At 40.1% G+C, this 26,047-nt stretch overlaps 1 protein-coding gene across 1 annotated transcript in view; it reads left to right on the top strand.

Annotated features, from left to right (window-relative positions):
* Window positions 1-26,047, top strand: part of DISC1 (DISC1 scaffold protein) — a 445,546-nt gene that overhangs the window by 55,766 nt on the left and 363,733 nt on the right. Inside the window, exon 5 of the mRNA XM_036755554.1 lies at window positions 9,521-9,756. Within this exon, the coding sequence (XP_036611449.1) occupies window positions 9,521-9,756 (236 nt within the window). The remainder of the gene's footprint in view (window positions 1-9,520; window positions 9,757-26,047) is intronic.

Raw genomic sequence — 26,047 nt, 5'->3', positions numbered from 1 at the left:
TTCAGATGGGCAGAGAATGGGAATGAATATTTATTAAGCACCTACTATGTGCTGGGCACTGTGCTAAGTACTATGAAACATTATCTCATTTGATTTTTATAATAACCCTGGGAGGTAGGGGCTATTATTATTTCCATTTTATAGTTGAGGAAATGAAGGTAAATAGAGGTTAAGTGACTTCCCCAGGGTCACATAGCTAGTCAGTACCTGTGGTTGGCTTTGAACTCAGGTTTTCTTGATTGCAGGCACAGCTCTGTATCCACTGCACCAGCTAGATGCCTGCAGGTAGTGAGGTTCGTCCATGGTCTGGTGTGGTCACCTAGAAAAAGCTTGTTTCTGGGAATAGTGTGAAGTATTTGAGCATACTGATAGAAAGTGTTTGGCCTTCGACTAAAATGGAGAGGGAGGACGTTCCTAGAGGGAATATAAATCCTCCAGACTGGTTCCATGGTTCCCTTGCCGTGAACTGAGCTGAAGGTTAGATACTGTCAGGTACTTAGTCCTATTTACCGAATAGGTGTTACCTCACTCACAGTGAGCACCTGAAAAGACCTTAGCCTAAAAGGGCCAGGGTCTCCCAATGCACCCTGGGCCATCTCTAGTCATCCTGGCGAATATCAAGCCACTGGACCCAGATGGCTCTGGAGCAGAAAGTGAGGCTGGTGACCTTGCACAGCCCTCCCTCACTCAAAGCAAAGTTAACTGCAAGTCATGTCATCATTTCCCTGATGTCATGGTCCTCTTCGAGAATGAAGGACGAACACAAGTCCCTTCCTACTAATCTGTTCTTGCTTTGCTTTTCTGAGTTATCATTTCCAGGCTAGGAAGGTTGTCTAGTAGGAATCTTAGGAATTTTTGAGTGACCTTAGAATTTGAAGTTGCTTTTGATCTCTGATTTCTGCATTTTTTTTTCTTGGACCTATGATTTTTTTAAATTGGTGTAGAGAATTCCTGATGTAGAAATGACAGAGATTATACATAAATTATAGTCGTCAGTTCCATACCAGGAGTTAAGTAACTCATTCAGTATGTGTCCAGAGCAGGCAGGACTTGAACTCAGGTCTTTTTGACTCTAAGGCTGACTTTCTATTCACTAAGCTAGACTGCCTTTCATTTCTCATTATTTGCCTTCAGTAGATGAGAACAGCTAGGTGGCACAATGAATAGAATGCCTGCCCTAAAGTCAGGAAGACTTATCTTCCTGAGTTCAAATCCAACCTCAGACGCTAGCTGTGTGACTTTAGCCAAGTCACTTAACCCTGTTGGCCTCAGTTTCCTCATTGTAAAATGAGCTAGAGAAGGAAATAGCAAACCAGGCCAGTATCTTTGCCAAGACAACCCCAAATGGGGTCCTGATGAGTTGGACATGACTGAAATGACTGAACAGCAACAAAAGGATGAATAATGAGAAAGTTAATGTACTATCAGAACCCAGAAGATGGAATTTCATTTTAAGGGGCCTATTGTCTGAAGGCAATAGACTTTCCAGGATGGGGAAAAGAGGTGGGTGGAGCGTTGAGAAGAACTAAGGGACTTTCTTCAGCTTAAATGTGTAGCAATATCTTCAGTTCATCAGCATAATCCCACTGGCCTCTGGGAGGATGGAAGGAAGGGCCAAGTGTATACTAAATGCTGAGGATGTGTTAGGTGTTTTACAGATGTCATCTCACTTGATCCTCATGATAACGCTGGCAGCTGGATGCTATTATAAACCTCATTTTACAGTTTGAGGAAACTGAGACAAACAGAGGTTAAAGTGACTTGACAGCTTGTATATAAATTATAGCTGTCAGTTCCATCCTGGGAATTGAATAATTTGCCCAGTATGTTTCTGAAGCAGGCAGGACGTGAAAACAGATCTTTCTGACTCCAACGCTGGCTTTCACTGCTGGTAAATATCTGAGGCCATATTTGAACTCAGGTCTTCCCAACTCCAGGCATAGCATTCTGGACCACCTAGGTGTCTCTAATGTTCTTGTCCATGAAAGGCCAACTTGCACCTTGAGTGCTATTGTTACCAATCTGTCTAAATATTTAAAATGCCTACTGTGTGTCAAGTAATAAGAATACAAAGACAAAATCAGAAGTTCCTGTCCTCAAGGACTCACCATTCTGTTGCTTTGGTGGTGGAGGGTCAGAGTGGGGGTAGAAATCCATGTACACATATAAGTAAATACAGATTATATGCAAAGTAATTTCTGGAGTGGAGGGCAGTAGCTTCTGGTGAGATCAGGGGAGACTTACATAGGAATTGGCACTTGACTTGAGGCTTGAAGAAAACTAGCAATACTATGATGTTGGGGCAAGGAGGGAGTGCATTCCAGGCATGGATGGGAGCCCATGTGTTAGACAGATAACACACAGGAGGCAGTAGAGGTTTCAGACTCTACCCTCTAGCAGGATCACTTTTGATTTGGTCAGACAGAAAAACAGCTTCAAAGTGGTTAATAATAAGCTTTATTCTAGTCTAGTTTTCTCTAACACAGTATTGCTGATAAAGGAAGTACCACAAACTCCTACATCATTCCCTAGTCACCCTTCTCACGGGGCCTGGTGAGAAGTGGGGAGGGGGGGCAGGCAACTCTTCCTCCATCTCGATGGGGTCAATTGAGACAGGCCCAACTTGTGCATCCTGTATATCCCCTTAAGCCTCAATGGGGCCAGTTGAGGCACACACAGATTGCTCCCTCTCAAGTGTTGATGGGGGCCAGTCAAGGTGCATAGCATTCCAGCTTCTGCATTCAACATAAAGGTTCCCCAACTCACTGACCAGCGCCCACCTGCTTTACAGGGCAACAGACAAAGAAGGCATATTGCCAACAAAAGCCTCACAAGTTTACATCACCTCATTCCTATATCTCACTGTGCAGTCACAATGGATGTTTACAATTTCAGCACAAATGATTATATTATTTATCATAATATAATGCATGGTGGACATGTTTTGAACCATGAGCCTGGGAAACAGAGTTTGTTATGGCCATGGATCCTGGGAAACTGAACTCTCAGAAATAATAACAAAAATCCACCTTACACTAAAATCCACCTTACTTACACTAAAATTCACCTTACTGACGCCATGCAAAGGCATGGATATAGAAGACAGAATGTTGTATGTGGGGAGCACTAGGTGCGCTTGTTTATCTCCGTTGAAAAGTGCATGACGGAAAGTAAGGTGGAGTAAACTTGGAAAAGTAGGTCAAAGCCAGATTGTGAAGGGCTTTAAATACAACTGAAGAATTTGCATTTTATCCTAAAGGCAAGAAGTTGCTACTGGAGCTTTCGAACAGGGTAATAACATGATTAGACTTGTGCTTTAGGGATAGCTTTTGAGGGACTGATTGAAGAGGAAAGAAATTCAAAAGAGGGAGACTGATGAGGAATCTGTTTCAATAGGCTGGGCAAAAAGTAGTAAGGGCCTGAACCAGGATGAGCACGACAACAATGGAGGGAACTGAACACAGGTGAGAAATATTGTCAAGGTACGAACAACACCAGCTACTAATTGGATATGAGGGGTGAGACAAAGTTGAGAGCGGGAGATAAGTTGATGTTGTGAACCTGGAAAACTTGAAGGATAATTGTGCTTTCAGAAATAGGGAAGTTAGGAAGAAGGGTAGGTTCTGGGGAAAAGATAATGAATTCTGTTTTGGATATTTTGAGTTTGAGATGCTTGTGGGGTATCCAATTTATGAGGCCCAATAGACAATTGGAAATATAAGCCTGAAGCCCAGGAAAGAGACCAGAGCTGAATATATAGATCAGGGAGTCATCAACCAGTGAATATTTACTAGGTGGCAGTCACTGTGCTAAGTGATAGGAATTTGAAGAAAGGCAAAAACAGACCCTGCCTTCAAGAAGCTTACATTCTAATAGGGAAGACAACATCTAAAGAATTAGTACAAACTACAAACAGGGTAGATGAAAGTTAAGCTCAAAGGGGAAGCTCCATTTCAGGAGAAGGGGGAGGGATCCAGAAAGGCCTTCTGTAGAAGGTTGTGTTTGTATTGAGTCTTGAAAGAAACTAGGGATTCTGAGAGGTGAAGATGAAGGGATGAGGGGGAGAAGAAGTACAAGCATAGAGGGATCAGCTAGTGACCTGAAGGCATGGATAGAGATGGGTGATGGAATGTTGTGAGCAAAGAAGAGCAAGTAAGCCAATGTGGCTGTATTATAGAGTGTGTAGAGGGGAAACAAAATGTCAGAAGACTGGAAAAGGAGGAAGAGATCAATGAAGAGTTTTAAACAACAAACTTTATATTTGTTCCTAGAGGTAATAGGGAGTCACTGGAATTTATTGAATCGGGGAAGTGGTATGGTGAGACTTGTGTTTTAGGGAAATCATTTTGGCAGCTATGTGGAGGATAGGTTGGAGTGGGGAGAGACACTAATTAGGTCAATAATCTAGCCATTGCAATAATTGCAATAATCTAGGCAAGGGATGATGAGCACCACAATTAGGGTAGTAATATGTGAGTGGAGAATTGGGAAGGTAGAAATGACTACATTTTGCAGCAGATTGGATATGTGGGGTAAGTAAGAATGAGGAGTCAGTTAAGTATAAGGCCTACCTCCCCTTCTAATTGCATACTTTTATGGACAGAGGAAGAAACAAGGAGAGTTGTGAGAGGAGCACTGAGAAAGCAACCCATAGCAGGATGGAAAGCATCCCATATTTACTAGGGATAAAGGTACCCATGTGTCCTTTGCTCTAGAATCTTATTTACATATGACTGTTATGAGGCAAGCCATTTCATGTAAGAGACACTGCTTAGAGCAGTAGGGTTAGTCAAGTCCAGAACTTAGAGCTGGATTTCAGGAAGACTGCAGAGACTGAACTGCCTTTTGCTGCCTAGAAGAGCTGATTGGAGGAAGAAAAACCTGTTTCTGGGAACTGACCAGAACTGAACTTAGGGCTTAGAGAAGATCTCTTGTAGGACTGGGGAACAGACCACAAAGATCACACTGCAAGTTGCTGCCTGAGAAGTAGAGAACTTGTAGAGCCCAGCCAAGGAAGCGGAGCTGGAAGAGCCGGCACAATCCTAGGCTTAGGGTTTCTGTTTTGCTGAAAGAACTAAACACTACTTCAGAAGCCCAAAAGAAGAGCCTACAAAAAGTGACCCCAGCCACTGGAATAGCTGAGAGGCCCAGAGAGGGTGTAGCCCCTCCCAAGTGAATTAGCGCACAGACTATTCCTGGAGGGTGTATGGAGCACTGAGGCCTGCAGGCCTGGGCACATGTGTTCCCTTAAGTGCCTCCTTCCTATAGTTCCATAAGTTTGAGGCCTTTTCTCCTATGGACACTATTTATATTTGTGGGAGAATGTGTCCCAAGTTCATGGATAGAATGTTATGTTCTGTTTACTTTTGCTCTGCCCTTTGTTTAATAGATGGCTCTGATTAAGAGTTAATAGTGTCAGGGGCAGCTAGGTGGTACAATGGATAGAGCACCGGCCCTGGAGTCAGGAGGACCTGAGTTCAAATGTGACCTCAGATACTTGACACTTACTAGCTGGGTGACCCTGGGCAAGTCACTCAATCCCTATTCCTTCCCCTCCCTTCAAAAAGAGTTAATGGTGTCATCTTTCTCAAATCTTCTCCAACCTTAACCTCTCCACTGACCTCTAGTCTTATATCTCCAACTGCCCATTGAACATTTCAAAATGGATGTCCTCCTTGAAATGTCCATCTTAAAGGTCAACATGCCCAAAATGGAATTCGTTATCTTTTCCTTCCAATCCCTTCCTTCTTTCAAACTTCCTTATTACTATTGAGAACATAACCATCCTTTTTTATATCCTCAGTGCTTAGCAGAGTAGTTGGCTCATAGTAGGTGCTTAATAAATATTATTGATTGACTCATTTTGACTGATTTGTTAAACAGGAAGGAGACTGGTAGAGGCTTAGGAGTTCCACTTGTTAGTAACAGAAATATAGTTACATCAGGGTTAAGTATCTTTAAAAAAGTGAATTGTAGCATTCAATAAACTAGCATTTAGTAAGCACCTGCTATGTGCTAGGCACTGTTTTAAGTACTGAGGATACAAATAAAGGCAAAAAACAAATAGTTCTTGTTCTTAGGGAGCTCATGGTCTAATGGGAGTACCATAATAGTAGCATGGTCATCCTCTCTGGGAACCCCAATTTTCCAGTATGATTGATTGCAGGTTGGGTAAGACAGCCATCCCAGAGATTTTTTTTAAAGGGGAATGAACGAGGTTCAGTGCCACACACTGTACTGCACAAAGGTGACATTAAGGTTTGAACTAGGGAGATGGTAGTGTCCTTGACAGTGATAGCGAAGTTCAGAAGACAGGATAGTTTGAGGGGAAAGAGCTCTAGAGTTTGAGATGCCTACAGTAAATCCAGTTCAAAATATCCATTAGGTGGTTGATGATATGGTACTGGAATTCAAAGGTTAGATTAGTGGTAGTTAACATAGGTCTAGGAATCATCTCATTTGAGTCAATAAACATTAATTAAGAGCCTACTCTGTTCCAGGCACTGTGCAAAGCACTGGGGATATAGATACAAATAAAAATAAAGTCCCCACCCTCAAGGAGTTCATAATCTAAGACAAATACAAAAGGAAAATGAAATGTGGAGTGGGGGAGGAAGGAAAGTGGGGAAAGAAGGTATCCAGTATGGAGGGCATGATAGAGAAGGCCAAAAGCAGTGTAGCCGGTGGTAAATGGGGAGAAGACTGTGCTAAATAAGCCCCTTACTTAAAAAGAGGTCCTGGAGTCCCTGACCTTGCCCACCACTCAGAGACTCTAATCAGAGTGTCTGTGGGTATTGATGAGATACAAGCATGGAGACAGATTCAAACTTGCAGGATAATGAGATTTCCCTGTGATAAGTTTCCCGGGGAAGGAAGGCATGATGGAGAGGTCCAAAGAAGTCCAAAAGCAGTGTAGCTGGTATTAAATGGAGAGGTGATAGTTAAATCCACAAGAGGTGGTAAACTTGTCGATAGAGATATTAGAGAAAGAAAAGAGAAGAGAGCCCAGGACAGAGCCTTGGAGAGCATCTACATTCAGTGGTCATGATATATATGAATTTCCAGCAAAAGAGACTGAGGATGAGTGATCAGACAGGTAAGAGGAGAATCAAGAATGAAAACCCAGAGAAGAGTGAGTATCCAGGAGGAGAGAATGTGAACAATAGATGTAAATGCTGCAGAGAAGTCAAGAAGGATGAGGAGTGATTTTGATTAGATTTGAATTAAATTTTGAAGTCAAGAGACCATTGATAACTTTTGAAGGAGCAATTTCAGTTGAATGAGGAGGTTGGATTCCATGTTACAGAGGGTGTAGAAGAAAGTAAAAAAAGTAGAAGCATTGAATATAGACAGCTTTTCAAAAAGAGTTTTTTTTCATGAAAGGGAGGAGAGATATTGGAGTGGACAGCAGGGAAGGAGTCAGTAGAAAGGGAGAAGTTAAAATTTGAGAATAAGCGTGATTGTGGGGGTAATTTATTGGAGGAGTTGGAGCAGCTACACTACTTTTGCATTTCTTTGGACCTCTCCATCATGCCTTCCTTCTCCAGGAAACTTATCACAGGGAAATCTCATTATCCTGCAAGTTTGAAGTTGGTAATTTATTGGTGGAGTTGGTCTGGTTGGTTTTTGCTTGGGAAAGGGCCACTTCCTTATCAGTGACTGGAGTGAAGGAGGAGATGAAGGGGCATGATGTTAGGAGGGGGTGAGATGAAAAGGGGAAAAGAGGGAGCTCTTGGTGAATGGCCTTAATTTTTTCAGTGAAGCAGGAGGCAAAGTAATCATATAAGCAGGTAGGGGGAGGAGAGAAGAGGTTGATCCCTGTTAATCACTACTCTGTGTGGGGATTGAGAAGAGATGAAAATGTTTGGACCAGCCACTATGAAAAATGGGATAATAGATAAATTAGGTAGAGTAGAATTCTTGCCTTGCCTACTTTAGATGTGATAACAAATTTGTGAGTGAACTCAGTCAGCATGGATTTGTGCTTTCCTCCCACTTCGTTTATCAGAACATGAACAGGAGTGAAGACAGCAGATGGTTGGAATATTCCAGGATTGGAGTGTGGCAAGTCACGGCTGGCAATAGGTCAAAGGCAAAAGGGATTCATATGCCTAGAGGTGATAGTTGAACTCATGGGAGTGGTTGAGATCGTCAAGAGAGAGTTTAGACATAAAAGAGGCCCCAGGATACAGCTCTGGGGTGCACTGACACATAGGAGGAGGACATTGGTGAGAACTCAGACTGGTAGGTGGAGAAACCAGAAGTGCTATGAAAACTCAGAGAGGAAAAAGTGTCCAGGCAGAGGAAGGATGGTCAACAGCATCAAGTGCTACAGAGAGGTCAATATGGTTGAAAAATTAGAAAGGGAAAAAGAGTTTGCCAATTCATTACCAATCATGATGCCATGCCATGCACATAGCTAATGGCTCTCCTAAGCTTATGTTGTTGATATATCATTCATGACTTGCTAGGTCTAGTGAGGGAAGTAGAAGCAAGTGGGGTTCTAATAAGGAATTCTAATTGAATAGAAGCTCTTGGAGTTCAAACTCTGGTTTCCCTTTTGTCTTTGTACCTCCAGCATCTAGTCCAGTACCATGCACATAATAGGCAGTTAATAAATCCTTGTCGGATTGGAATGGAAGTACTACTACAATACTTGAGAATTAGCCCTAGCCTCTCCAGCAATCCAAGTTAAATGGTAACTGATGGCCAGACTGACCTCAAGAAGTACTGATGCTCCACATTCTTTGTACTGAAAGTGAATTCTGATGCCACAGAAATTCAGTTTTTGAGCCCACAGCACAGGCTAAATGGAACTCACCATTGATGTAATTTTATGTGACAAGAGCAATACTCTGCTTGTACTCACTAGATCGGGCAAACTAATGGTCAAATCTGGCCAAGCCTGAGAGCTAAGAATGGTCTTTACATTTTAAAATAAAATTTTATCTCACAAGCCCTAAGAAACAGGTGGCAGGAAGATCTGTCCTCGCTGTTTGCCAACTCTTGCCCTAAATTATAGCTCTGTAAAGACATGCTTCTGTGGTCTTTATTTACACACACACACACACACACACACACACACACACAAAATTCCCACATTTGGGCTCAGATGGACAGATGAGTAGGTTTGGAGGGGACCTGCTGAGTGGTATTATGTACTTAATAAGTGACTACATTGGATAATGCTCCTTGTCCTGGCATCTCACCATTGTATTCACTATGATGGAAGTAATTTGTACATTTATGGCATTTTTCCAGTCAAATTTTCGGATGCCCCCAGCAGTTATTTCATGCTTGGGGAGGACTGTTTCTCCTTATGCCAACTAATCAGAAATGTAAAACCAGCATGATTTTTCCAGTTCAGCAAACCTCAGAAAATCTGCCTGCCTCAGAAGGAGAGGCATCAGTCACTGCTCTGGTGCATACAGTTAACTCTCATTTAAATGACTCATTATCAGCGAGCAGTTTGCTGTTAGCAGGGTTAATCTGTAAAATCTGTTCTGCCTATCCCCTACAGAAGGAAATCGAAGGCCTCCAAGCAAGGATGTCTGTGCTAGAAGCGAAAGATCAACAATTAAGACGAGCTATAGAAGAGCAAGAGAGGTTCATCCAATTTCAGGACTGTGAGCTGACTTCCTTGCTGGGCTGTGTGTCCCTGGGAGAACTGCAGGAGGTCAGGAAGGCCTTGGATGACACGCTAGCCTTATCCTATCAGATTCCATTTAGTCTGGAGCTCCCTGAAACGATGAAGAGGTATTTTTTCTTCTTTAATTACTTTCCAGTTGTTTCTTGTGGCGAGTGGTGGCACCCTCCAGTTGATGAATTGCTTCACCAGCTCATTAGTACATAAACTCCTTCTAGGCAGGGTGAGTAGCTCAGATAGCTACAGCTAATGTTAAGATTTGCTCAATTTCATAGCCATTTGTTCATTTAACGATCATTTATTAAGCACCTACTACATGAAAACCACGGTATTGAGAGAGCTTCAAAGAAAGATAATTAAAATATGGTTCCTACTCTCTTGGAGCTTTCAGTCTAGCAGGCAAGATGAGACATAGGTACAAATAGGCAGTAGTACATGAATATTTAATAAATGTTTGATAAGAATAATGAGTTAACATTTTATAGCGCTTTAAAATTTCCACGTCACTTTATATATGTGGATCTCTGTAGATCCTTACAACAATGTTGTGAGAATAGGTGCTATTATTGGTGTTCCCATTTTTCAGACGAAGAGATTGAGGCTAAGACACATTACCTTGATCAGGATCACATATTTAACTGAGGCAGCATTTGAACTAAGGTCTTCCTGATTCCAGATTTATTGCTCTATCTACTATGCCATGATGCTTTACCATGAGAATAAAACAATGATAGAGCAGAGTAGGATATGAGACCAATTAAAAATAGGATAATGTCAAGTATAATTTTTTTTGTTAGTGTCAAGTAGGGGCAGGTAGGTGGTACAGTGGATAGAGTACCAGGCCTGGAGTCAGGAAGAATCATTTTCAAATTCGAATCTGGCCTCAGATACTTACTAGGCATCTGACTCTGGGCAAGTCATTTAACCCTGTTTGCCTCAGTTTCCTCATCTGTAAAATGAGAAAGAAATGGCAAACTACTCCAGTATCTTTGCCAAGAAAGCCCCGAATGGGGTCACGAAGAGTCAGACATGACTGAACATCGTCATCATCATCAGCAACAGCTACAACCAACAACAGCAACAGTGTCAAGCAGAACATGACAAAAGCATGAACTGTACAAAGGGCCCATGTGAAGACAGAAGAAGGTCTCAGCCCATCGTTTTGCAAATGGACATGGCTGGTCACAAGAGGGACTAAGATAAAAGAGGGTAGATGTATTGATATGCTAGTTAACAGTGGAATCGTTGAACAAATACCTCCTCTGTACTTAGAACTGTGAAAGACACAAAAGATGTATAGGGCCTGGTCTTTGCCCTCAAGCAAGTCATAATTTCTACAAGTCATACACACGTGAAACCGATAACGATTCTAGAAAAAGTATCAAAGGAAGTACCATAGAGAGCATGTGCTATAGAAGTTCATAATACGCTACTGATGCTGTGTTAGCAGCAGCATTTTTGTGTATGTAAGACAGTACATTATTCTGTTGGAGAGAAGCCTTGAATTAAAGTCACCATCTGCTATGGTAAAATTAATTAATCTATTTAGTAATTTTGTAATAGAGCCACTTGAACCCTAGGCTTACTTAAACATACTTAAAGTTTAAATCACTTAGAAAAACTTGTAAATATAAAACCACTGCTGTCCTCCAAGAAACCTCTAGCTTTGGGGGCCTTAGCTTTGCTTATTTTTCTTTTCTTTCTTTTTTTTTTTTTGCAGTGCTGTCTCTGTCCTAGAAACTCTGTCTTTATTCCTATATTCTCCCAATTCCTCCTCAACCCCTTTCTGAGATCTTTTATGCCTGGAGCAACCTTGCTAATAGGTACCTTCCTTTCTGTGGCATCAAAGTCTCAGGGAAACCCATCGAGATTGGTTTCATTGGGAAAGTAATCAAACGTGACTATTAGGGACTTTGCCCCTCCCTAGAAAATATCTCACCTGTAATATCCTCTTGAATGAGGAGCACGGTTGTGTGGGATGGAGCCTGAGTTTACCTGCACCAAACTTGGAAAAGGGAAGAAAGTTTGACATGTCCTGGGTACCAGGTGAGAAAGGTCCCTTGCTGGGTCATTGGTGCATGTCCATCTCCCACTGTGGCATAAACTCATTTCACTGAAGATTGGGACACTTCTCTTGATTGAGTTTTGAATGTATGTGTCCCTTTGGAGAGCTGGTTGTATCTTTGTCTCTTTGTGGACTGTAACCCAGATTTATTCTTGCTTCCTCTTTCCCTTTTCCCTCTCCACCTGCCCTTGTATGTCTCAGGTTAAGCAATAAGCTTTTTCCCTCATGTGATTTTAGATGCTCCAAATAAAGGCCTATTGCTGTAGTAAAACCTACCTGGCTAGCCTGCCTTTTCCATGGCCTCCTTAAAGTTACAAAAAGCAGTTGGAAGGGGTTGGGGCAGCCACCTTTATCAATAATCATTTGCCCATAGATCTATGGCCAGTAACCTGTGAGGTGGGTGAATGGTAAAGAATGCTATTTCACTGTAATTTTGCCATAAATTATTAGGAAGAAGGGTTGCCTGTCAAGGTGTTTTTGGTCTTCAGGGTGTTTGGATTTTTAATGCTTTTTTGCAAAATTAATTTTAAACACCCAAGCCCCAGCAGAATTAAATTGGTTGCCTAATAAAGGCCTGTTGACTGACTACTGTTTACCAGTTACTAAAAAGAACTAAGAAATTTGAACTTTACTGTACCAAGGACAATACTAAGCTCTGAAAGAGCTCGGAACTCTAAGGGGATGTGGTTCCAGTCCTGACTCTACTATTTGCTATCTGTGTTGCCTTCAGCAACATACCTCTCTGGACGTCTGTTTCCTCATCTATGAAGTGAGGAAGTTGTATTAGATCATCTCTAATTCTCTTTCAACTCAATAATAAATATATGAGATGGGACACTTCCAGTGAGTGAACCCATTCATGAACCTGCCTTGGAATGTTAGTTTAATGGAAGTAGACATCACATATAGAACAACCTTCTTGTTTTGGGGAAGCCCCACCCCACGAAGAGCGAGGTTAGTGAGGTTTGACTTGAGGAAGAACCCTCGATAATATAGTTGGTGGGTAGTAAATTGTGCTATGTAGACATTATTTTAGAGAGTGCTACCTCAGTCTCAAATCTAAGAATTCAGATCTTTTTTTGGTTGATATTCTAGGCACAGATTAACAGATGTGCCATCTATTTTTCTTTATATTCTGAATTCACGTAGATTAAGGTTTAATGTGGGGATATTTTGGATGATTATAATTTACCTTACTAGACTTGAACCCCAACCAAGTTTCCTGAGGACATTTATAGGTTATTTAAATTCAACTTACATTTTATTTATCAGAGTAGTCAGGAATCGTGTGTTGAAATAGTAAAATACTTAATTGGGACAGAATCGCAAAGAAATAGAGGAAAAAAAACATTTCCCCACTCAGTCTAAATGAGTTCAACTTCAACTCTGATTCCCAACAAAGCAGCCTAGGAAAACTTTTTTTTTGATTCTCATGATTCCTGGAAAATGAGGAGCTCTCTACAACTCTAACAAGGGCAAAGTAGACCCTTAAGTGAAGGTATCCTTCCTTAAAGTCTGTAGGGATTATGATACTTTGGCTTGTCTCTCCACACCATGGTATTTTTTCCATGTTTCAGGGAGATGATAAGACTCGGGCTCTTGAATGATGTCACCATAGTTTCAAGTGCTTTGTGCTCTTACCTAATTGAAGTACGTATCCCGACTTTTCCTCTTCTTCCCAGAGACTTCCATCTGTTATCCCCATGATGTGGTCACCAAGCACCATTAGTATGTCATCTTATGGGTAAATAGGGTTCTAGGAGTATGCTCCACTGATTGTTTGCTTTCTAGGGCCAGACATTTTGGGAAAGATGATCTCTTTCCATCAGATGTACTTCTGTTGAGAACTTACTCCTCAGTACTACTGTGACCATGGTAGTAGGCAAAGAAGTGAAGACTTTCCCAGTCACAGATCTTAGGTGTATAAGTAACCTAGAGGTTAGGGCAGGGTGGAAAGGTGGATAGAAATGAGAATGAATAAGAGATAAAGTAATGAAATTATATTCTCATATTGTGGAGAGGATACTCCTTTGCTCCTCTATAACAGTTAATAATATTTATTAAGTATTCACTGTGTATCAAGAGAGCTTTTCATGTTTAAGAGTCAGTGGTGCCATTGTGACCTATTTTGTGTAAATGAGAAACACACTGGTGAGGGCTCAGGAGCAACAGTGACAATGATAAGAAGTGACAAGAGTGAGAAGATACACTCCTCTTCCACTCGAGAGTTACCTCTAGGAACCTGAAAGAGTTGGGATCTCTCAAGTAGCTACATGGCTGTGACCTTGGTCCCCTGACCTGCCGAAGTGAGTACAATAGGGTGAGTGAGCCAAGCAGCTCCAAGAAGGGAGTCTGGAAAGAGTTTGGGGTTGGTGTCACAGGATCATTTTATTATCTCCACTTTTTTTTTCTCTTCTGGACAATGATGAGTTGGGGGTTCCATTTTCTAGTCTTTGTGGCACTTGGAATACTAGACTATTAATGTTTTCTTGTTTTTGGCTTGTCCAAGACTTGGAATGGCTAGAGAACATATGAAATGGAAAAATCATGAAATATGTTCTCATGAAGAGAGTTTTCAAAGACTAATATGATTATAAACATCTGCAGAAATAAACAACTTATACTGTCATTACTTTTGTTACCAATAAAAGTAGTTACACCTTGTTGGCCAGAGATACTCTGTGCTGTCTATGGAGAAGTAGGCTCTGATTTACTCACTTCAGTAGCAGTGTGGAAGTTCAAAAGGAATAATATATTTCTTGCTCTGGATAAAATGTGCCTTGAACTTGACAATAAACTTCTTAATTGCATTTGGCATTTCTGAGCCTATTACTGGTGGTAGGGTGTCTGATTGCATGAAGGGCATCATCGGTGACCTTGGCACACTGAGAATCAATCCTCTGGATGAGTGTGGTATGGGCTGGGGAAACTTCACTCCTCCCCTTCCCTACTTGCTTTACATTTAGGTATTTGAAATGAAAGCAGTTTTACAATTCCAATGATTTGTTTGGATGTGTAGCTTGGAGATAAAGGTATGGGAATTGAGTGCTGCCTGCTTATGACAAGGAGAGCTGCTATTTGACCTTGGTTGCTGAGAGGGGTTTTCTTTCAACATGCAAAGGGCAAAATGTTTTGTTATATAGAATCCAGTAATGCTGAAGCATATGGTGGGTCAACGGAACAAGAGGAATGAGAGGAGCCTGAGGCTGCCTACAAAATATCGCTATTTGAATTCCCCTTGCCTTAAACATGTTATGTCATAAACCATTCATCACCTTCCCCATCATGTTGGGGTAGGTGTGGGTGAGAAGGATCATTAGATCTAGAGCCAGAAGATCATATTGTCTAACTCCCACATTTTACACTTGAGGAAACTAAGGTAAGGGAAGTGAATCACCTTGCCCAAAGTCACAAAGGTCTAAGTATAAGAGACTGTATTTGAGCTTAGGTTATCTGACTTCAAGAGCCAGTGCTCTCTCCACTGTACCGATATGTGGAGTGCAGAGTAGAAAGACTGAGAAAATTAAATTTTATAACTGCTTTGTAACTGTGAACTTGGTTCCATTCCTGGTTATGGTAATCCCATTCGTTTCTTTGTCAAAGCAACTTGGTGTCTGTCCTTGTCTCTCACCCTATTCTCCTTTATAGATGGAAGAAAGGAGATGAACATTCAGTTTCAGAGTCACTTCCCTAAATATGGATATTATTCATTTATAATATAGTTTGAAGCACAAAGAGGATTGTGGAAGTGTACAACATTTCCCTCCAGTGCAGTTTTCTTGTCTTGCACTGTTAGTGGCTAGTTGAGTGCGTGTATCTTGAAAACCAGATAAGAGATGTATTTTTGCCAACGCCTAACTAATGTGTACTTCAGAAATAATAAAGTGATTGCAATAATTACCATCATGATGATGCTCATATGGGAGTTTGAGCATTTCCCCTTTACAATCCATTTAGAAGTGTCTGCCTGCCTCATGTTAGATTGTGCCTGTATTCTTCATTTCTCAGCTCCTAGAATTTTTCATGCTAACTATGAAATATATTCTGAAGGCTCATGGATGCATTTTCTCTGGTTATGTATTTAGAGGAAGCGTTATATTTCCTCATGAACCATCCATACAAGCTATGAATCAAACATTACCCCTGGATGCAGATGCTCTGCCTGGGCAGACATTCTATGCTTTGGGGGAATGCTGGTACAGAGAGATGAGCCTCATTCAGGGCCGATGGACTGTGGAGGGCAGTAGGCTGCAAACCTCGTGGCTGTTGTTGTAGTTCTATTGGGTTAACTGCAGTGTGCACACCAGGAAGATGCAACTCACTTAGTGTGCCTCTCACTTCCCCTGTTCATTGTCTCCACATACCACACACTTCCCTGCAGAATGAATAATCCAAGGGGCGATGTCAGGTCTTCTTCAAATGAGATTTGAAGTAATGAAATTCAGCAGCTCACAATTGACTGAAAAAATCAATAGCCTTTCTCTTTTCCTCAGATACATATCTTATTAAAGGCAGAAGAGATAGGGAAACAATAAAGAGAGCTTTCGAGAGACGAGGCAAATCCCTGAGCATGGTAGAGATGCCCAAGGAATATATTTGTGTGGAAGCTGTGTGCTAGGCTTAATGTCTAATGTCTCATTAATAGAGCAGGGTTGTGGCCTGAGGTAAATGAAATACTACAAATTGGATGAAATTCAGAGGCTTCAAAAGGACTGCCTCTTTAACATATTAGATAATCTTGCATTTTGTAATTTTGTAATCTTCACTCACTAATATTTCTCCTTTTCTCAATTGAGTGGGTTCTTAAAAATTATTTTATAGAAGAAAAGAGCGGGTCATATTTTAAAAATAATCTAATGGAAGAGGTAAGCTTTGCTTTGCTGAAGATGCTCATGTGACTTATAGCTTCTCTGTTTGTAACAAGCTTTACCTTTTTTAAACGAACCTGCTGGTTTTGTCGGATAAATATTTACACACAATTAACACAGTGTGTGGTAGGTAATAGAGTAAGGAAAGGGGAAGATTGATAGGTTTTCATTGCAAAGCTTTGTTGTCTATGCATTACCTAGTGTGTTGGGTGACAGATTGAGGATCTGTTCTTTTTTCAGCATGAATTATATTTCTTTTTTCTTGTCTTGTCTTTTGGTTTTATTATATTTTTTGAACCAACTAGGTGGGAGCCCCGTTTAATTCTCTTCCATTTGCCACTTGGTATATTGATTTCAATTACTGGCTATCCTTCTTGCTAGTAACTATAGTTCTGTTGGTCATTGTTTTTTGTTTTGTTTTTGTATTTTGAAGTGAAAGAGGACGTACATTGACTTAAGCATTTCAGTTTTGCCTGGAGAGAGTCATTCTACAAACTGTTTTCATCTAAATGCTCCATTTCACAAGTTATCTATTTAATTTTACTTTTTCCTACTCTTATGAAGAACCCCACCCTCCACCCCTTTCATGCAGTTACTGAAGGAGTTTAATATAAGCTTGTGGTTAAATCTAAGGCAACTGCCTCAAGTTCTCTTTTGACCTTGTCTACCTTATGTGGGTCTAGTCCTTTATAGTAAATACTAGCTTGAAATGAAAAAAAAATCATGTCTTTACATGGAGACAAAACATTTCATAAAAGTATATGCAAATAAGCAAAATCTAAGTAGAGTGGGAAACTGTCAAAGGTAGAGATGCCTGTTAGTCAGGAAGTGATGAAGAGGGGAGAGAATGGAGATGGAATACTGGAATACAGATCCCATAGTACAGCTAACTGGTACATCTATACAAGTAACACATTCTTTGCTGAAAGATCACTCCTTAAGTGAGTCAGTTACATTCAATAGGTAATATCTTTCTTGCCACCAGTGGTAACACCCTAATCATCTCTCCTTTTGTGGAGAGCAAAAATTCATCTGCTTCCCTGTCAGGTGAGGATCCTTCCTCCCATGATCCTTCAGTCTAGGAAAATCCATCATTTTCAGTATTTTGTACATCTAGTACCCCCATTCCTTCTCTTTCTCTCCTCCCTCCTTCCTTCACTCCCCCTCCAGTTAAATTTATAATACAATGTTTTCCATTGGATGGTGTGGTGCTGGCTGGTGGAGGACCTCTGTTTCCTTGGTATTGATTGTCAGGCTAAAATTAGCATAGGAAGCAGAGAATCAAATCATACTATATAGCATTTCAACCTCAGAGACTTCACTGAGTGCATAGTCACCTATGAACAAAATGTTGTACACCATTTCCTCCTCTACTTTGGTCTTGGCTTGTAGCTTTTTTAAGTTAAATAGTTTATCATCAGTGAGGAAGCTGCCATTTTCATCCTCATTGAAGGCATCTGACAACACCATGGAAAACAACATGTTGAAGAGCATGGGAGTAAGCATGAAACCCTGCTTCACTCCATTGGTGACTGGGAAAGCATGAGAGCATCATCCTTCATCCATAACCCCTGTGAATATGGCATTGTGAAACTGGTGTACAATGTCGATGAACTTGTCTGGGTAGCCCAGTTTTGCCATCATCTTCCATAAGTTCTTGGTGCCCACATGGTGGTCAGAAGAAGCAGTATAAGGAGTATACTTAAGGTATTTCTAACTAATTTTAGTATTAACTGTAAGATGTGGAAAATGTTGGCACATGACCATCTAGCACGGTGTGCCAGCATCAAAGAAGGCCCTATATCCCATGAGCAAAGCAGAATCATAGAAACACAAAGGAAACATGAGCTACACAAATCCAGAGCCACTTCCACTATAAATGTTCTAATAAGATCACTTGTGCCCGACCTATGGTTGTGCCTTTTGAACTCATCTTGTTCTGATTAGCCACAGCCACAAACACCATACCCTGACTCAACATTGTGATATCTTTGGTCTTCTTTGAAAACAGAGGACAAACAACTCACCAGACTTCCCCTAAGAAATTGATGGACTTTTTGAACATCTTAAAACTTCTCTTTTATGTGTCATTCCTTTACTTACAAATATTGAGTACCTCAGTATTGCCATGAAATAAAATTAAAACGCATTGATCCGCATTTAAAACTCTCCACCATCTGGCTTCCACTTACTTTTTCAGACCAAATCGATAATCTTCACCTTAATACACTTTATGTTTCAGCCAGATTGGACCGATACCTGTTCCCCAGTGTTAGCATTCCAACTTTTATTGCTTGGCTTCCACACAGATCATGCCCTGTGCCTGAAATACACTTCCTTCTCAGTACTGCCTTTCAGAATCCATATCTTTCTTTGAGGCTCAGCTTGGGCACCAATTTATGTTAGAGGTATTCATTAAGCCCCTTTCCTCCATCTTGGTCTTATACCTACCTCAAATTACCTTTTATTTATTTATCCTCTGTTTGGTTTTTAAAATCCTATATAATCTACTCCAAACCTATATCTCCAGGTTATTCTCCCTCCTAAGCTAGCCAAACTATTGTTTAGCCAAAGTGGTCTCTCTTTATTTCACACATGCCACTACATTTCCTGTCTCTGTGCTGGCCTTTGTACTGGCTATCTCTCATGCCTAGAATGCATTCCCTTCTCACCTCTGCCTCATAGAATCCCTCTGTCAGTCAAAAATGATTTATTAAACACACACTCTGTGCTAAGGGCTGGAGATACAAAGAAAGGCAAAAATACTTCCTGTATCTCAGTTGCTCCCATCCTAATGAAAGTGATAACATGAAAATGACTAGATAAATACAAGATGCCTACAGAACAAATCCTTTTATTAAGGGGATTTGTTCTGTGAAGTTTGGATTCAATCAAAGGGCTGCACTTGAGGACCTAGAGGGCCACATGTGGCCTTGAGGCCTCAGGTTCCCCTCCCCTGGGCTAGGTTATGACAAACTTTAAATGCTTACTTTCCTGTAGTAGTGCTGAGCGGGCAGCTATTTTATCAAATTCAGATTGTCCAGAGTATGGACCCTAGCTTTTCAATTTTACATTCTTTCCATTGCTTATGAGAAGTGAAAAGTGCATTTTCAGATAAGTAGGGAAAAAATCCCTTAAACTTAGTTTAAAATTTTTATTTTAAATATTTTGATGTTACTTAAATTGGGAGCTGGTTTACGATTATAATTATAATAGTATTGATGTTTAGTATTCCCTCTGACACTAATCCTCCAACTTACAATTGATCTCACAGGTTTTGTTCCCAGAGGTGTGATACTACTTCAGCTTCTAGGAGTAACTATGTGGGGATGTACTTTTGCTTACTAGTCCTCACCAATGTGCTTCCCATTAACAATCAGCCAGTAGACTTAATTAGTTTTGTCAAAGGTATTTATTGAGATGGTAGAGTAAGATTATTCCCTCTTGGGGGCATAATCTTCCATAAATATGAAGTTCCATGGGGAGAGTGAGCTCAAACTTAGAGTACAGTCATAGTGTGGCACTCATGTAGGATATACACATGACAAAAGCTTATTTATAACTCCTGGTGTTGGAAGCCCTTTCTCTCTTTGTAGAGTCCTCAGATAGCTACTCTTCTAGGTAACTGTCTTTCCATATTCATCTGTTCTTTGCATGTTTCTCTGCTCTTGCGTCCTCTTACTGGTCTAGTCTCTCCAACGACATGCAAATGGGAAAAGGGGAAGGAAAAAATGCCTCCCCTCTCCTCCTAGAATGATTTCCTTTCAGGAGCTCATTTTTCTTCCATTTTTGGCTTCAACTCTTGAACCTAGAATCCTCCATTTCTGGTTTGGTGAATTCCTGATTTGTATTTTTATGTATAGACTCAAGGGTATGTCTTGATTCTTTCAGCTAGTTATAAGATATTTCCTAGCTGGTGTCAGCTGTCTTTTACCCAAATGGCCAAGACTATTTAATTCTTTGGGGTTTATTAAGAAGCTATTCACACATTATGGGATTGTAGGGAAATTCTTTAACACCTACCATTTTGTGTTTACATTCTGGGCTTGTTAAATGATTGATTGATTCTGTGACTACATCAGTTGAGCTGGAAGGTGAAATTCCCTTCCTTACACTGATACACTCTGGACCTCTGTCATTACACTAAGAGTGATACAAATGAGGCATCTTCTATATAGATAATATAATTAGATTATAATTAATACTAAGTCCAACATTTGTATATAATTCTGCTACTATTCTTTGCATATATTTTACCATTTTAACAAGGTGATAAATTGGGTCCATTTGCTACTGTTGACAAGGTCAACCTAGTGGGATTTGTTGTTATATCTGGTCATTGAAGCAGCCAACAAGTTAGCATGAGGACTGCTAAGGCCCCAGGAGAATGATTTTTGGGGGGAACAGTATTCATTCATTATTGATCCATATATTTTAATGATGGGAAAAATGAACTTATCTTTCTGGACATGTTGCAAATACCATCATTTCAGGACAGTTTTAGAAACCAGTATGTCCCAGTCCATTGCTTTTTTGAAGATGCTTTTTTAAAGACTTAAATTTCCACACAATAGGACTACTCAGTGATATGGGAGACACCAGACAATTTTTTGTGGGGGGAACCTATGTAAACAATTTGATTAAAAATGTATTACAAAATTCATGGGTCCATGTAGAGTATATTGATTGAAATTTTAGAATAATTAGCTTACAACATTTACTTTTTCATAAGAAGAATTGTGATTTAAAATACTGAAATGTACATAGCCAAAATAACTGTCTAAATTTGGATTACTATTGTAGTCCACGCCACCAATATTTATAAGATATTCCAGGAAACCAGTTTGCATTGTGATGGCTCATTTGATTCTTAGGAGGTCTACTGCCTTATGTCCCTCAACACAAGTATCTATAGCTTCATTTTCAGAAAGTGTTTTCAAAACTGTTTCATTGCTGATATCTAGAAGTTAGAATGCATTAAATGTTCTCTCTCCTAATGATACACATTGTAAAAAAACTGGGAATGTTCCCCACCCACCCCCGCCTTTTTTTTTTTTTTTTTTGCAACACTGTGTGTCAAAGAATAAAACACAGCAAATAAAAACTTTATTATAGATTGGGATTCTGTTTCAGTGCACTTTGCATCAAAAGCATTGGAAGCAATCAATCATTAAATATTTATTAAGCACCTACTATGTGCCAGGTAACGTGCTAAGCACCAGGGATACCAAAAGAGGCAAAAAGTCCCTGCCCTAAGAAGATTACAACCTAATGGGGGAAACAACATGCAATCAAATAGATACAAAGCAAGATGTATATAAGATAAATAGAAATGATTAATGGAGAGAAGGCACTGGAATTAAGAGGGTTTGGGGAAGGCTTCCTGTAGAAAGTAGGATTTTAGTTGGGATTTAAAGGAAGCCAGGGAGGTCTATAGTAGGAGCAGGGAAGGGAGAATGTTACAGGCATGAGGGATAGTCAGAGAAAGTGCCTAGAGTTGAAAGATGGAGTGTCTTTTTTATGGAACATCCAGGAGGCCAGTGTCACTGAATGGAAATACATATTGAGGAGACAGGAAAGGTAAGAGGAGGCTATGTTATCAAGGGCTATGAATGCCAAAAAGAGTATTTTGTATATGCTCTTAGAGGCAATAGGGAGCCACTGGAGTTTATAGAGTAAGGCATGGGGGTAGGGGGAGGAGTGACATGGTTGGACCTGCATTTTAGGAAAATCACTTTGGTGACTGAATGTAAAATGGATTGGAGTGACTTGGGGAGAGACTTGAGGCAGGCGTCTTACACTAAAGTTTAAATTGTTATTTAAAAATATTATTTGTTTTGTTGGTAGTACAAATAAACCAGACAGAATTTTTTTTTCTTCTTTTTCCCCCCCTACACACCACCCCAAGGCTACAACTGAGCATGGATATATTTATATATAGATATTTATATGTACACGTATACATATATACACATACATATGTACACACATACATACTTATATAAACATATACTTTCCATGAGATTCTACTCCTAATCTTGTTTTTATGTTTATGCATATCTCTTTTTTTCCTATCTCTCCTAACTATTCTACTTTACTTCTACCTGCTACTTTATTCTCCTATTACGTAACCTACTGCCACTCCCATTCCCCTAAATCTAAACTCCCTTTTGTTCAACCCTTTGACCTATTCTGTCCCCTTCCCCTCTAAAGCTCCCTCCCTTAACCTCCCATTCCCCTAAATCTAAACACCTTTCTATACCCCTCTTTTACTCTATTCCCTCATCCTCCCCTCTAAGGATCCCTCCTTTATCCCCCCCATCCCCTTAGAGCTTTATTTATTTTTTAAATTTAGAAGACTTTTATATTCTTCTAGATGTATATGTATTTCCCCCTCTTAAATCCATTCTCAATGAAAATAGGTTTCCAAACTAACAGTTCCCCTCCCCCATCTAATTCCTCTGTATTTGTTCTTCCTCTTTCCCCTCATTTGTATAAATATTCTTTTAGCTGTTCTTGAATGGTTTTACTTTTTAAAGTCACATCATATTCAGGTCTACCCCAATCTTTCTTATAAGCTATGTAATTACTAGTAACAATCTTAGACATAGATTTTACATTTTCCATACATAAAAGGTAAACATGCTATCTCTGTTTAGTCCCTTGTAATTGGTCATTGCTATGTACCCTATATTTCTCTTGGCTCTCATATGTCAAATCTTCTATTGAGCTCAGGTTTTTTTTTAACAGAGTCCTGACAGTCTGACAGTTGATCAAATGTCCATTTTTTTCCATTCAAAATTATGCTTAGCGTTGCTGGGTATGATATTTTCGGCGGGAGGCCCAGTTCTTTTGCTCTTTGATATATGGTGTTCTAAGATCTGCAATCTTTTAGTGTTGCCAATTAGGTCTTGTGTGATTCTAATTGTGGTATCATCATATGTAAATTGTTTTTTATTGTTATGATATTTTGTCCTTGATCTGGGGGTTTCAGAGTGGAGTTTAACTATAACATTTCTGTAAATTTTCCTTGTATAATCTGTTTTGGGTGGTAATTGGTGGATTTTTTCTATTTCTACTTTCCCCTCTTGTTCTAATGCTTCAGGACAGTTTTCTTTAACTATTTCATATATTATTGTATCAAGATTATTTTTTTGATCAGAAATTTCATATAATCCAATTATGTTTTCTCTTGATCTGTTCTCTAGATCTGTTGTTTTTCTCATGATCTGTTTCACATTCTCTTCTATTTTTTCATTCTTTATATTTTGGTTTTTAATTTCTTTACCTCTAATAACTTCACTGGCTTCCCTTTGCCCATTTCTGATTTTCAAGGAGTCATTTTCTTCCTTTAAGATTCTGGATCTCCTTTTGAAATTAGTTGACTTTCTTGTCATAATCTTCTTGTTTTTCTTATATTATTCTTATTTTTCTTTTTAATTTTTCCTCAGTCTCTCTCATTTGATTTTTAAAGACTTTTTTAAGTCCTTCGATGAATTATTTTTGGGCAGGCGACCATTTGACATTACTCTTTGGGATAGAAGAGGGTTTCTTTGTCTCAGTATCCTCCTCTGAAGATGAGCCCTGGTCTTCTCTATTCCCATAGTAGCTCTCTATGATTGAATTCTTTCTCCTTTGCCAGTGCATTTTTTTTTGGTAAAAATTCGGTTTTTATAATCATCTCTAGTCCTGGGGCATAGGGGATGGTGCCTCTGGCCTCTGAGCCTCTTCAGTTCTCCCCTTTGATTTTGAACCCAAACCAAGACCTCCAGCCTCCTCTAAGTGCCCACAGTCAGAGGCATCCTGCCCCACTGCTTCTGTACTCAGTGGTGTCTGCTGGTTCTTTCTCCGCCTGCCGCCCCTCCACCCCCTCCGGCCCCCGCTACCCACAGCACAGCTGGGTTTGGCATTCCTTGTCAGCGGAAGTTCCCTAGATCTTCCCCAGGTCAGACACTGTGTTGGTAACCAAAATGGGCTCCTTAGCACTTAGTTCAACAAGTGCCCTTGAATAGTTTGGCTTTTGTTCCCTTTGAGTAATTCATTGAGCCTTACTAGGTGCTCAGCCCCAGGCCCAAACCCCTATTAGGTGTAAAACCTTAGTGGGTGTGTATTGGCAAAACAGGAATGAGTTGGAAATGGTAATGAAAACCGTGAGAGCACAGAAGCTTGCTCTCTGTTCCACAGGCCGCTAGGTGACCCAGTGGGTAGAGTCTTGGACCTGGAGTCAGCAAGGCCTGACTTCAAACCTGACCTCACACCCTTCCAAGATGTGTGATTCTGGGCAAGTTAATTAACCTCTGTTTGTCTCAGTTTCTTCAACTGTAAAATGAAGATGATAACAGTACCCACCTCACAGAGCTGTTGTGGAGATTGAATGAGTAAAGTGTTTAGCACACTGCCTGGCACATAGTAGGTGCTTTGTAAATACTTATTCTTTCCCTCCCCACAGAAAACCCGGGCATGTCTCCTTTTCATCAGAACAATTTACTTAGGGAAAAATCTACTTTAGAGATGATAAGATCCATAGGAGATAAGATACTTCTTTTTGTATTTTTAAGAAAAATTATAATTTTTTTAGAGGAGCTGAAATGGCTGAGTAACTATATTTGTCAAATATGTGTGTACATAATAGAATAAGCTCATGTTCCTCCTATTTCATTATGGAGAAGTACTTATCCAGTTCCTAGCACAGTGCCTGGCACATAGTAGGCTCTTAATAAATGTTTATTGAATTGAATTGGATGGGAGGGGCAGCTATAGTCCTTGACTTTGAGGAGACAGTGTAGTGTGGTGGCCTGAACACCAAACTTGGAATCAGATGAACAATTAATACCCCAGCTCTGACACTTCCTATCTGGTATGACCGTGGGGAATCCATTTAAGTTTAGAGAAACTCAGTTTCTTCATTTGCAAAATGGAGGTAACCATAATTTTACTACCTCATCTGCCAGACTCTCACAAGGAGAATACTTTGAAGACCTCAAAGTTCTATGTAAATGTGGTCTCTTGCTCTTTCTTCAAAAGAACTGTGATGTCATCTGTTTGGGCACTCCATGGACCCAGATCATAATCCCTCCATATCTGAGCATGTGGTCTTCATGGGTTCCTATAACTAAGAGGAAAAAGATAATGATTTACTGGTAAGGGGGCTTTTTGCATTTAGGTAGCTGATGATAAATAAAAGATGCCCACTTTGTCACTGAATCCATAATCAATGCCTTTCTGGCTTGGTGTATGATTCATTAGAATCTGTCTTCTGTCGGTATTGACCTTTCAGACCCCAGGGCCACCTCTGTGTCACAAGGAGGCATTAGAGGACAACTTTAGTGGTGGATAGATGTTATAGAAAGAAAAAAATCAAAATGATTCCCTATGTTGTCATTTTCTTTTCAACATTTAAGGATAGGCTTGTTACAGAAAGAAATGAGATGATTATGTCCAAAGTGGCTAAGGAAGAGACAGATGACC

The sequence above is a fragment of the Trichosurus vulpecula genome, chromosome 4, assembly GCF_011100635.1.
Source record: "Trichosurus vulpecula isolate mTriVul1 chromosome 4, mTriVul1.pri, whole genome shotgun sequence".
Taxonomy (NCBI): Eukaryota; Metazoa; Chordata; class Mammalia; order Diprotodontia; family Phalangeridae; genus Trichosurus; species Trichosurus vulpecula.
Note: the sequence above shows the minus strand (reverse complement) of the source record. Positions and strands in the feature narration are given on the sequence as shown.